The sequence below is a fragment of the Syngnathus scovelli genome, chromosome 10, assembly GCF_024217435.2.
Source record: "Syngnathus scovelli strain Florida chromosome 10, RoL_Ssco_1.2, whole genome shotgun sequence".
Classification (NCBI taxonomy): domain Eukaryota; kingdom Metazoa; phylum Chordata; class Actinopteri; order Syngnathiformes; family Syngnathidae; genus Syngnathus; species Syngnathus scovelli.
This window is the reverse complement of record NC_090856.1, coordinates 7,054,423-7,066,824: the sequence shown is the minus strand read 5'-3', so window position 1 is coordinate 7,066,824 and position 12,402 is coordinate 7,054,423. Positions and strand designations below refer to the sequence as shown.

General features: G+C 41.1%; 2 protein-coding genes across 5 annotated transcripts; one reads left to right on the top strand and one right to left on the bottom strand.

Moving 5' to 3' along the window:
• Positions 1-114: 114 nt before the first annotated feature.
• On the bottom strand, positions 115-4,930 carry plaat1 (phospholipase A and acyltransferase 1). Of its 4 annotated transcripts, none has more exons than XM_049721947.1 (5): positions 4,893-4,930; positions 1,613-1,662; positions 1,045-1,177; positions 590-858; positions 115-323 (listed from the first exon to the last, which is right to left on the bottom strand). In XM_049721947.1, exons 2-5 carry the CDS (start codon positions 1,637-1,639, stop codon positions 222-224), a joined length of 531 nt encoding a protein of 176 aa, XP_049577904.1. In that variant the 5' UTR covers positions 1,640-1,662; positions 4,893-4,930; the 3' UTR covers positions 115-221. The 4 variants fall into 4 exon arrangements, with proteins under 4 accessions (XP_049577904.1, XP_049577903.1, XP_049577906.1 ...); XM_049721946.2 differs by lacking the exon at positions 4,893-4,930 and adding an exon at positions 4,383-4,508; XM_049721949.2 differs by lacking the exon at positions 4,893-4,930 and adding an exon at positions 3,230-3,472.
• On the top strand, positions 4,438-11,498 carry mfn1b (mitofusin 1b). Its single transcript, XM_049721588.2, has 17 exons — positions 4,438-4,585; positions 5,373-5,508; positions 5,761-5,923; positions 6,180-6,304; positions 6,429-6,537; positions 7,374-7,481; positions 7,585-7,738; positions 7,921-7,988; positions 8,749-8,870; positions 9,006-9,132; positions 9,233-9,337; positions 9,415-9,517; positions 9,622-9,848; positions 10,018-10,197; positions 10,300-10,496; positions 10,692-10,826; positions 11,057-11,498. The coding sequence occupies exons 1-17, from the start codon at positions 4,438-4,440 to the stop codon at positions 11,124-11,126; spliced, it is 2,277 nt and encodes a 758-aa protein (XP_049577545.1). The 3' UTR covers positions 11,127-11,498.
• Positions 11,499-12,402: the final 904 nt, after the last annotated feature.

The window sequence follows — 12,402 nt, the reverse complement described above, 5'->3', positions numbered from 1 at the left end:
ATAAGTATATTTAACTTTAAAAACAAAAAATGAATACATATTACTACGACAAGGTTGAAAAAGAATTCATTTAAAATGCATTGAAGATAAAAATTAAAATAACTTACACGCAGCCCTGTGATATGTTTCTTTTTATTCATGATTCTTTTCACCAGCAACCTATAATGGCTGCTGACTTTCCGTAGGAAATGTCTTAAACCGCACCAGCTGCACAGGAGCTGTCAGAAGGGCCTGTTTCTGGATCGAGTGTTAATCAGTCCCAGGACAGAGAAGGCACTTGCTGCTGCTGTGACCAAACTGATGGCCCCAATAGCTCTTGTAGCCTGCCAACACAAAAAAGAAGGCAGAGCAAAGGGAGGCTAAGAGAAACCTGTTACCACAAAAGTCAGCTTTTCTATTTACAAACTGTCTGCATTAGAAACAGTGGAGATGCAAAAATATCTCAGGACATTCCTCATAATTACTTACGTCCAACATTAATAATAGGACACCATTTTCAAGTGCAACGGCTACATGTCCCAATCCTTATATCTAAAAATGCTGAGGACAAGCACGACAGGAGATGGGTGGCTCGAGTATAGTAAGTCACCTGTTCAGAGACTCCCTCTCCATAGCGCAGCAAGGTGACAAAGTGCTCGCAGTTGCTCCCCAATAGGTCGTAGGACACCTCCTGACCAATCAGGACTTGTGCTCGCTGGATGATCTCACAGACTGGTAGGGGTGTGTGGTTGTGGTCGTACTTATTGTTGACACGATACGAGTCACTTCCCACCACCTCCTTCAGCAGCTGCATGCGGACCACTGCCTTGCGGCTGAAGACGGACTTCACGCTGGACATGGCGGCCGCCTGGCTTTCATCTGGAGACAAGCGCCAATGCAGTGATAATGAGAGAGAAAAAATGACAGTCTGCAGAGTGTTCAAATCACACTTTTGATATTAGGGGTGAATTCTTCATGCAGTTATTTTTCTCGATCTAGTTAAACTGTGCCAGTAGCTCTAATTTTGTGTCTGCTTAGTGTGTGTGGTCACAGATTAGCACTGACCAACAGGAGTCAAGTTGATGATATAGCCATCTCCCAGGTAGAGCGCCCAATGCTGATAGGCTGGTCTGAAGATCTCAATGAGGTCCCCTGGTTGGGGGTCGCCAGAGGGATCAGCAGGGTCATTAGAGGCCATCTACACACAAAATGTAGATAGTTGTGTATTTGTACTTGAAACACAGTGCTTTAAAAACGTTTGATGCCATTGATAGAACTGTTCAAATACATCTCAGTAAATATGAATATTGAAGAAAATGTCATTTCTATTTAAAAATATAGATATAAAATACAATGGAATTATTAAACACTGAGTAGTTTCCAGGTTTTAATTTTGAGGACATAGCTATAAAGACAGTCTCAAATTCACCATCTCAAGAAATTACAACTCTAAGTCAGAAACGATAAAAAAAGATTTGTACAAAATATAGAAATTAAATACGTAGTTATTGGTTTCTGAAAAGTATTTTTCCATTGTGATGAATCCTAATTTATTACAATGCACCTGTAAATAGTTGGTGAAGATGTTTCAAATCACGTTCAAAGACGTGATTTCGTGTGAATTGCAACTTACACTAGAGCTTTGTTGTTGTCTATCCATCCCACAACATGCTTCCACAAGTTCTGATGAGGGGAAAAAAATGAATACGTCAGTCAACTGTCATCTGATGCTCCAAAAATATATTCAAGTGCCGGTAAGAAAATATTATGTTGATAGTTGTTTCAACAATTTTACAGTGAGTATTTCATGACATACAGGGAATATAAAAAGTCTACACACCCCTGTTGAAATGTACGGTATGTATAGAATTCTTGTGGTCATGAATGATAAAACCAAACACAATGTTTTCACAGCCTTATCAAGATCTTCACCGAAATGTAATTAAGGAACATATCTAGTGGTGGCCCAAGTATAATGGGCTTCTAAGAAATAGTGGGCAGAGAATGCTAGATGGGGTTGCACACCATGTAAAGGTCACTCGTACATAGCCTACACACCACACAATACCACTCAGCTCTCACACATACAAACAAACAGACACACACAATTCACACAACTCGCTGCTACAATAGCACTGACACAATGCGGAAGCTGACAGAAAAATACTTTGAGTCCATTTTATGTTTCAAGAAAAACACTTCCATATGCAAAAGAAGAAAAATTGTTAACTTCAGGGTGGATGATGCTGACACCTTTACAGGGGAGCAGGTTCATTGCTAATGAATATGTGATGATGAAACCTTGATGACGGGAGAAAGACACGTCATTTTGCTGAATGGCATTAGTGGCATCAAAACACCCTATAATTCATATCTCCCATCACAAATGACAATAAAAAGAAAATATTTAATATAAACAGTAAATCAATCAAATAAATCAACAGTGGAGTTTCCCAAATATTGGCCCAAAATGAGCCTGTTCGGACTGACCTCTATTAGGCACAAAGTTTCTTGCCAATAAATATTGTGAATCGTGTTTGTTGTAAGAAAAACATATTTGTAGTATTCCTAATTATTAATTCATGTGCAGAGGAACATTTTTCTAATTAGTCTTTTGAGCTGGAAAATTTGGGACACCCTGCTGTCACAGTGGCATACAGTTGAAGAACACAACAGGAGGAATACTTACTCAAACACAAGCAGTTTTTTCTTTCTCACCATTTTAATTCTCCATAATAAGTCCAAAAATGACCATAAAATAAAACCAAGCAGAAAGAGTAAACAGAAAGGGATTAATTCCAAGTTCTTGTGATAACAAGTTTGAAGTTAGTTGAAGTCCCAAAGCCAAAAGAGAAGCTGGACGTGTGTGTTCAGTGTCTCTGACAGATGACTGTACTATAGGTCCCACACACTCACAAAGACACATAGAAAAAACACAAACGCGAGTACAAAGAGGCGTTTCCTCTCCTAGTGCCCTCTCGAGCACCCAATAAAAGCAAAATGGATTTTGAATGACATCCAGGAGAAAAAGTGTATTGAAATCTTTGAGGGAGTTGAAAACATGAATAAAACATTTTCTTGCACTTAATATGGGTTTTCTGTTCAGCAGTTTTGTGCCATCTTTGAACGGAAATTATGCAAAAGCACATTTTTGTTTGCTTCAGCACCTTTGTAGTTGAGGAGTAGATCTTTTACAGTATATATGTGCATTTGAGTATTACTATTGTGTGCATAAATAAACAAAACATACATGCACATCTTGTTAGGGAGGTGCGCTGTGTTTGTGGCGATCCAGCAACGCTGATGAAAAATTGTATGGCATAGCAATCTACAAATTTTGGAGACAGACTTTTGGTTGTAGTTTTCAATATAGAAACCTATTTATTTGTAACTACCCACTAATACAGTTAAGTGCAATTATTAAACAGAAAAAAATAGTAATACGATACGTGTTGGCATCATTCAGGTGAGCCATTCCATTATTAAACTGTTGTCATAACCTCTGGCTCCTCCCCCTTAAGGGACATAGAGGGGGTCGGATGAAATTCTTTGCTCTGATTGGCTATTACCACCGTGTCGTTTTACTATGTAGCGCTGACTGTTGTGTCAAGTTAATTTAGCACGACAAAAATCGGAAAATCTTTGTTAGATGTTTCACAATAATTCTGTGTGTGACATAATTCAAATTACAATAATTTAGTGGCAGGGAGAACATATTTCATAAAGTACTGTGCAGTAAATTAATTTTACGTTTTGTAATATTTGTAAATAATTTTTGACTTTTTTTTTGTAGTGAAAGCACGCGCCTCAAGCTCAATTACTTTTATTTTGAACATTCTTCTTCTATTTCCGGAAAAAATAAATTACAACGAGTGAAGATAACCGAAGGTTAACGATTGGCAGCAAGTGTGATCTAATGCACGCAGGGATTAACAACACTGTCATAGAGGAGCAATTTGTGTGTTTATTTTGAGAAGACGGCCCTGGCTGTTTTAGGACTGTGGTAATAACATCATTAACGCAAAGTTCGCTACATTAATGTTTTGATGACTGCTCGTTGTTTGCAGCAGCGAGCTAGCAACTAACTGGCTAGCTAGTCCAGGTACGAAGGTGTCAGATTATCTAAACCTTTTTAATCCATTCATTCAATTAATTGATGCTTAAGACGCCAAAATATTGTGGTTTGATCATCCGATTTCAATTGATGAAGTTTGCATGAGCTGATCTTGTTTACATCTACTGGGTCTCCCCTTGGTAACCGATCTAAATAAAGTAACAAGTCGCTCTCATTCTCAACGTGGGTTAGCGTCATGCATGCTCTGAATACTGTATTCACTAAAATGTAAGAGTTGGATTACACACGTAACACAATAGATCGATCTCACGTTGCTATCCAATCTTACTGTTATTGTGTACTCACTTTGACCTTTTTGTGACCACTGTGATTTTCCAGTCACAATGGCCGTGGCCCCAACACTTCGACGCACCGATTCTGCCAGAGGAGAGTTTTCCCCACTGAAACACTTTGTGGTGGCCAAGAAAACCATAAGTGACCTTTTTGAGCAGCTTCTAAATTACGTGACAGAGGCTTGCGAGTTTGTGGAAGGTAGGATGGGTCATCTGCCAATTTAAGTCCCTCCAAAAACTAACGGTCAATCAGTTCTGACATTAGTATATAGCCTTGTGGAACACCACCAGTCTATTTAAATGGTGTCCTCAATTTTTGATGGGAGTTCCAGTCCTAAAATGCATGTTACAAATCTATACTAATGCAGCTGTAAAGTCATATTTACTATAATTATATGTATGAAAAACAGTTGTAGGTCACCAATCCAAAACAAGCAAATGAAAAATAGTAAATATTGTTGTAAACAAGCAAGCCCCCGTGGGCCACATGACATTGTTATGCGTACCACCTTATCCTGAGGGGCAGTGGAGGGGTCTATTTGTGGTATGGTACTTATTTGTTGACCACACACTCAGCTATCAATTGCTGCTTGCGTTTGTTGGAGTGAATGCCAGGGTTTGAGCATACAAAAAGTTCATGTATATAAAAAAAAAAAAAAATACCAGTAATGAAATTAATCGATTAATTACATCAGTGTTGTCTTTTCTAAGGTGATTGTATTCTCAACAGTGTTTATTTTGTTGTGCACTTTCCATTCCTGTGCACTTTGGGATTAAATCATTTTAAGAATGGCAGCGGTATTCATCCAAAGATTTTTTTTTGTTTTTGTTTTGATCTGTATTAGATAACATTTTTATATGTTAAACCTGTTGATATGTTGTCATTGATCTTATCATATAGTGTAGGACATTGTTGCAACATTCTTATTCTAGATTATAACCCTAGATTACTTTTGTGTCAATATTGTTTGTTGCTTGTTGAACAGAAACATGCAGCGATAAAGCGATGGGGAAAATAGCAAGTCTGGATCAAAAATTGGAGATCCAGGCTTATGCAGATAAACTTGCTATCATCAAGGAGGTGCTGGCTCGCAGACACATGAAAGTGGCATTTTTTGGAAGGTAAACACAAATGGGACTATAAATCTTGTCATTTTATGGATATCTCACAAAGATTTTTTTGTTTTGATGTTTATATTCAAGAGAAATTTTGCTTTTTACTTTTAATCCTTAAATACTTGGTGTGACTGTGTTGCAATACCTCTTGTAAGTTAAATTTTTAGAACCCATTTTTTGGAGATTCACAGAAACATGCCTGAAGCATTTCTCACTAGCGTGAATAAGGTCCATTTGTTGTCAATCGTTTGCTTGTAGGACAAGTAACGGTAAAAGCACAGTGGTTAACGCTATGCTGAGGGACCGCGTGCTACCCAGTGGTATCGGTCACACCACTAACTGCTTCCTGAGTGTGGAGGGGACTGATGAGGATAAGGCCTACCTCAAAACTGAGGGCTCGGAGGAGGAGAAAAGTATCAAGGTCAGTAGTTATGGTATTTTATTCCCAAACATTTAAATGCACCTAATCAAAAAAAAATCATCTGAATTATGTTTCTTCACAGAAATGGGACAAATGTTCCAAAAGTCTACAGCTACCTTAGTTTCCTCACACATTCCAAAATACGCATGTCAGAAATATGTTGAAAGTTTTCTTTGAACCATTAAATTTTCATCACGCAAAGAGGATCCCAGTTCTTATAGTAAATGTCTTGAATGTGTGTTTGCAAAATCTGCAGACCGTAAACCAGCTGGCTCACGCCCTGCACATGGATGAGAGTTTGGATGCCGGTTGTCTCGTTCGTGTATTTTGGCCAAAGACCAAGTGTGCCCTCCTTCGGGATGACCTGGTGCTGGTAGACAGGTAGACAATAATACAGAATGCAATTTTTTCACCATTTAAAACTGATTAAAATGCATGCAAAATGAGTTCATGTTTTATAAATTTGTTCTTTGCCCTATTAAATAACTGCTGTGACATTCACCAGCCCGGGCACAGATGTCACATCAGAGTTGGACAGTTGGATAGACAAGTTTTGCTTGGATGCTGATGTCTTTGTGCTGGTTGCCAACTCTGAATCCACGCTCATGAACACGGTAATGACACCTTTGCTGCGGTCTTATTATGAATACCTAATTTGCTGGAGAAAATTACCCGATAGGCAAACTGGAGGGGGTCAAGCAGGGGGCCCGTGACCGATCAAACCTGCAGTAGAACCTGTTTAGCTGGTTAGCAAGCCTTGGGCTCTCCACAGGACGGGGGGTTCGTTTCTTGAAGCCCGTGATGCTCTGCAGACCTTTCCACACTGTTGAGGGATCAGGATTGGCAGAGAGGTGTCTCTCCAGGCTCTCCCCGTAACACCTCCTGGCTTTCCTGACCTTTCGGTTCAGTGTGTTTCTGGTCTGCTTGAACAGGTTCCGGTCACCGCTCCTGTAGGCCTCCTCCTTGACTTTGCGCAGCCTCCTGAGGTTCGGTGTAAACCAAGGTTTGTCGTTGTTGTACGTGCAGAAGGTCTTAGTCTGCACACACAGATCCTCACAAAAACTGATGTATGATGTGACAGTGTCAGTGAGTTCATGCAGGTCTGAAGTTGCAGCTTCAAAAACCTGCCTTGACTCCACTGTCCACTTCCTCACAGTCCTCACCACAGGCTTAGAAGTTTTTAGTTTTTGTCTGTAGGCCGGGATCAGATGAACTAGACAATGGTCCGAGAGTCCTAAAGCTGCTCGAGCCACAGAGTGGTATGCATCCTTAATTACGGTGTAGCAGTGGTCCAGTGTCTGTGCCCCTCTGGTGGGACACATTATGTGCTGTCTGTATCTGGGGAGTTCGTGTGCGAGGTTTGCCCTGTTAAGATCACCCAGAACAATGATTAGTGAATTTGCTTCTCAGAATATAAATGTTGTATAATGTATTTGATCCAAACATCTAGGAGAAGCACTTTTTCCACAAAGTCAACGAACGGTTGTCAAAGCCCAACATCTTCATTCTCAACAATCGCTGGGATGCTTCGGCCAATGAACCGGAATACATGGAAGATGTGAGTTGGGACACACAGATTGCTAAGTGTACAGTATTTGACTCACAGTACTAAGGTTGTGGGTTCCAATCCAGGCTCTTTTCTTCCCGCTCTTATGCTCCAGGTGAGAAAGCAGCACACAGATCGTTGCGTGAACTTCCTCGTGGAAGAGCTGAAGGTCGTGGACCATGAGCAGGCACCCAACCGCATTTTCTTCATCTCCGCCAAAGAGGTGCTAAACTCCCGTATGCAGCGGGCGCAGGGCATGCCCGAGACAGGTAACCAGGAGAGAGTGATTGATTCCTCTTTATTTTTTTTATTTACACATCCACCGCTTTTTTTTTTTTTCCTGATCTGCTTTTCGGTTCAATTAACATCTTGACTGAGTGCGAAAGTCAGACTGGTCGCCACACAATCACTCAGTAATTTTGAATGGCGATTGCATCATTCTATTCACCAGGTGCTGCCCTGGCTGAGGGCTTCCAGGAGAGACTCAAAGAGTTCCAGAACTTTGAAAGGAGGTTTGAGGTGTGTATGCATGATTTTTAGTTTTACCTCAGCATCGTAGCAGAAGATAAAAATTGATATTCTGCTCAAAGTGGGAAGCTGCCGTTGTGAAAAGGTCCAGCTGGTGTAGTGAAGTCGAAGGTGGTCACTCTCAGGAATTAAGACGGAACCGGTGTCATTTCCCAGCATCTTAACATGAGTCCCTGTTAGCTTCTTCTATCAGGCACCTCTTCAAACAGGCCCCCATGATCTTCTTCTAGAAGCAGCCACTGTGCTTTTTCCATCAAAATGCGTCTTCATTGTTGAAGTCTAGATTCACTAAGGCGAGGGCATTTACTTTGCATTTGGATATGTTTCTGTTTTTAATATTTCAAAATTGATTTTGCCCCTTATTGAGTTGTTTTTACAGAACAAGTAGCTTATTTGATTTTGGATCATATAATGTGAAAGCTACATAGTCAAACACCTCAAAAGCATCACACACACTAAAAATCCCACTGTATTATGTTGACCACATTTTTTATGTCCCTTTTCATTTACTGTATGTTTGTATTCATTTATAATTTTGCTGATGCTTCACCGCCACCTTACTGTGACTTTTGATTAGTTGGGGGCCTCGGGATGTGAGATGCACACTCTGCTGCTGTCGTTGACACGCTTTCATTTGCCTCTTTTGTTTTAAGTTAAAAAGCAGCAGATGTGCGTCTCATCCTCTTTTCACCCTCCATCATCAGCCCCGACAAATGTCACAGTAACGCACGCGTGTGTTATGGCCTCGCAGGAGTGTATCTCGCAGTCAGCAGTGAAAACAAAGTTTGAGCAGCACACTATCAGGGCCAAGCAGATCACAGAAAAAGTCCAGTGCATCATGGATGCCATCAACATCGAAGCCGCAGAGAAGAGGTGAGTCGCACGTGTCACGTGGATTTTCAAGCTGTGGCTTGCGAGAAATGTGAGGAGGAGGTAGGAGTTGTCCGATTTTGCCTTTCCACTCCAAGACGAGTGTCTGAAATGGCTGCCTGTTGCACGGGGATTTAGAGTAGCAGCACTGGAGGAAAGGGAATATCTAAAAGACCGGCTGGACTTTGTGAAGAATCAGCTCAGACTGCTGATTGACGACATCAATAAGAAGATCAAGGCCATCAGTGAGGATGTGGAGTCAAAGGTAAAATGCGTTTAAAGTCCTTTTTCAACATGAATGACTGTTTCTATAAACATTCCTGGTTGTGGGAAGATGTGCTGTGTTGACTTTGTTCTCCTTTGAGGTGTCCAACGCCATGAGTGAAGAAATCTGCCGTCTTCACGTGATTGTGGAAGAGTTCCATGCGGACTTCCACCCATCGCCCCACGTCCTCAAGCTCTATAAGTCTGTAAGTAGAAGCGCTGTGTTTTTCTTCCTCTCAGTACTCTGGTTTTAAATGAATGGCAATTTTTTTTTCAATGCCAGGATTTGCTGTCTCATGTGGAAGAGGGGATGGGCAAGAACCTGGCTTTCCGCTGCTCAGATGCCGTCAACGCCTCCGTCCAGTCGACTCAGAGGTTTATGACAGGTAGTTAAACCCCTACATATTTGTGGCTCAGCATTTGCAAAATTTGCAAGTATGTAACAGACAGATGGTGCCCCCGCCCACTCTGTGTCCTCTCCCATCTCCAGAGAGTATGCTCCCTTTGCTGCCCTCTGCCAACCAGAGCCAAATCCACATGCTGATGCCCAACAGGAAGCTGGACCTGAGTTACGACCTCAACTGTGCCTCGCTGTGTAGTGACTTCCAGGAGGACATTGAGTTTCGCTTTTCCTTTGGCTGGACGGCGCTAGTGCACCGTTTCCTGGGATCAGTCAATGCCGAGAGAGCCCTCAAATTGGTGGACCAGAAATTGCAGGTATGGCCTAGAGCGATGATTCAGTAGAATTATACGTTGATACCCAATTTTGTTTTAAAATCACTGCAGATATTTTCTCAGACTGTAAAAGGTTTACAGTGGAAATAAATAAGGTGATCAGAGTGTATCTGACATTCATGCTCACGAATATCACTTCCATGTCCATCAGGCATCTCTACCTGCACTGCCCTCGGCCACAACGCCCTCCTCGGGACCCCCGTCCACTGTCGCGCTACCCAACCACGGGACGGCCGTCATGAGCCAGGAAGACCTGATGGTCGCCATGGCAACCAACGCAGCATCCCTCACCTCCCGTACATCTATGAGCGCTATTGTCGTTGGAGGAGTGGTATGTCCTTTCGGAAAAAAAGTTTTATATGGATCTAAACTGTGAGCCCCCATTTTACCTCAAATTAGTTTCATAATACTATTGTGTTATCTGCGTGTTAAGGTATGGAAGACAGTGGGGTGGAGGCTGATCGGCATGATGGCCTCCCTCTACGGTTTGCTGTACCTGTACGAGCGCCTGACGTGGACCACCAAGGCCAAGGAACGCACCCTGAAACGCCAGTTTGTGGATTACGCCACAGACAAGCTGCAGCTCATCGTCAGCTTCACCAGCACCAACTGTAGCCACCAAGTGCAGCAGTAAGTGACTGCACACAGTGGTTATCAAATGTCTACACGCTGGTTTAAATGATAGCTTTTTGTGGCGTAAAAAATTGAGAGCACAATAATCATGTCAATGCTCTTTCCATCATTAATGTGATGGAAAGTTGGAACAAAAAAACTGAAGGACCCACCGAATTAGTAGAATTAAACAAGCGTTCTCTGCGTTACCAGGGAGATGGCGACCACCTTCGCTCGGCTCTGTCATCTGGTGGAGCAGACCCAGGAGGAACTCGAGGCAGAAATTCGCCGACTGAGCGCCAACATTAATCAGCTGGAAAGCGTCCAACTGCGCTCCAAGAGGTTGCGGTAAGTCTGTAACAATGTATCATTAGAAAATTAATCAAGTCATAAAGTTGATTATTTACAAGAAAAAAAAAAAAAAAAAAGACTTTCCACGCCGGAAAACATTTGTTTTTTCTTATTCCGCTAAAAGAACATATCCTTAATATGACCTTACACTCCTAATGCAAACAATATTTTTGTAGCTATAACATTGCCCCCCCTTGTTAATTCACTGTGTTGTGTGTGACCTTCAGGCACAAAGCTAGTGAGATGGAAAAACTGTTGGAGACATTTACAAAGCAGTACCTGCAGCCTCAACAATAAAGACAATCCTCCCAACTTTCTTCTTCCACTGAAAGGCACAAACAATCCAAGAGCAAAAGCATTTTTTTGAATCCTTACAGCCATATCTATGATTCTGTTGTCTATTTTTTTAGTTCCATTATGAATTGATTAATATTGAGAGTAAACTACTAATTTGTCATGAACTTGTCCACTCCATGTAATGTCATGAAATACTAACCATCTAACTAATGGGGTGCTATATTTGTATACTAATGTACTTCACACTGTGAATACGACTTTTTTTTTTTTTCGGGGGGGGGGGGAGGGCAAACCTTTGTGAAACTAATTTGTTGTGTCTGTCAGACTGTACATGCATTTTAGCAAGACAAATACATTTACTAATGAAACATATTTGTGGTCTTTTGTTTTTAGGATCCATGTCAATAAATCTGCACAAAAATGAACACAAAACAACTTCCATCTCACCGCACATAACATATACTGTTGTTTGCCGCCTCTTTTCACAGCATTAGTCAAACGTTTTTTGTCAAAAGCGTTTTTTTTATTGATGACAATAACTCATGGCAACATATCACCAAGCCACTGTACAAATACCAAAAACAAAAAAAGATCTGGTGTGAAAGACTATAAAAATTATTCTATTTGATTATTTCACACACTAGCACTGTAAAAGAATTATCATGGCACCGAGTCCCTGGTCATTACTGGCTGAGGCGAGGAAACAGGAAATAAAGCAAGGTAGAGTCAAAAAGGCAGTGCATCATTTGTGATAGTGCGGTGGACATGGTGGTTAAATGGCACTGTCTGCATGTGTATGTCCTGTTGAATAACTCCAAAATTACAATGTATGTTGGCACTGAGGTTGACACGTGTAGAAAACGACAGCATTGTTTAGGCCGTGGGTCCGATCAAACAAAATGTTGAGAACATACAAAACATTCATACAAAAGTATGAAATTAAATCAAAGCAGCACCTTTTGTTGTTTTCATGCGTACAGTTGTGTGCTCCGATGGTTGTTGGCTTTCTTAATAATCACAGGCAAGGGGAAAAAATGAGTCCATTTGTTCAGAAAAGTCTAATTTCATTTAAGATAAAGTCCAGGTGGAAGTAAAGCCAAAAAGGAAATTGACTAGGGTCATTTTACTCTCCTGATATTTTCTTGGTGCTATCACCGTCGGCGTAAATGAGCTGGTGAATTTAGCTGTGCTAGTAAATTAGTTACATTACAACCAAATTGAATAATTGACCTCAAATGCCCAACACCCACAAAGTGCAACCAAAGCAAGTAATTTT

Bases quoted from the DNA above. Each gene is read 5' to 3' on its own strand.
- plaat1 (XM_049721947.1), bottom strand. From the start codon at position 1,639: ATGGATAGACAACAACAAAGCTCTAGT. The intron at 1,178-1,612 runs GTAAGTTGCAAT...TTTTGTGTGTAG, and splicing joins GACAACAACAAAGCTCTAGT to ATGGCCTCTAATGACCCTGC. The intron at 324-589 runs GTGACTTACTAT...TTGTGTTGGCAG, and splicing joins GAGAGGGAGTCTCTGAACAG to GCTACAAGAGCTATTGGGGC.
- mfn1b (XM_049721588.2), top strand. From the start codon at position 4,438: ATGGCCGTGGCCCCAACACTTCGACGCACCGATTCTGCCAGAGGAGAG. The intron at 5,509-5,760 runs GTAAACACAAAT...GTTTGCTTGTAG, and splicing joins AAAGTGGCATTTTTTGGAAG to GACAAGTAACGGTAAAAGCA. The intron at 6,305-6,428 runs GTAGACAATAAT...GACATTCACCAG, and splicing joins GACCTGGTGCTGGTAGACAG to CCCGGGCACAGATGTCACAT.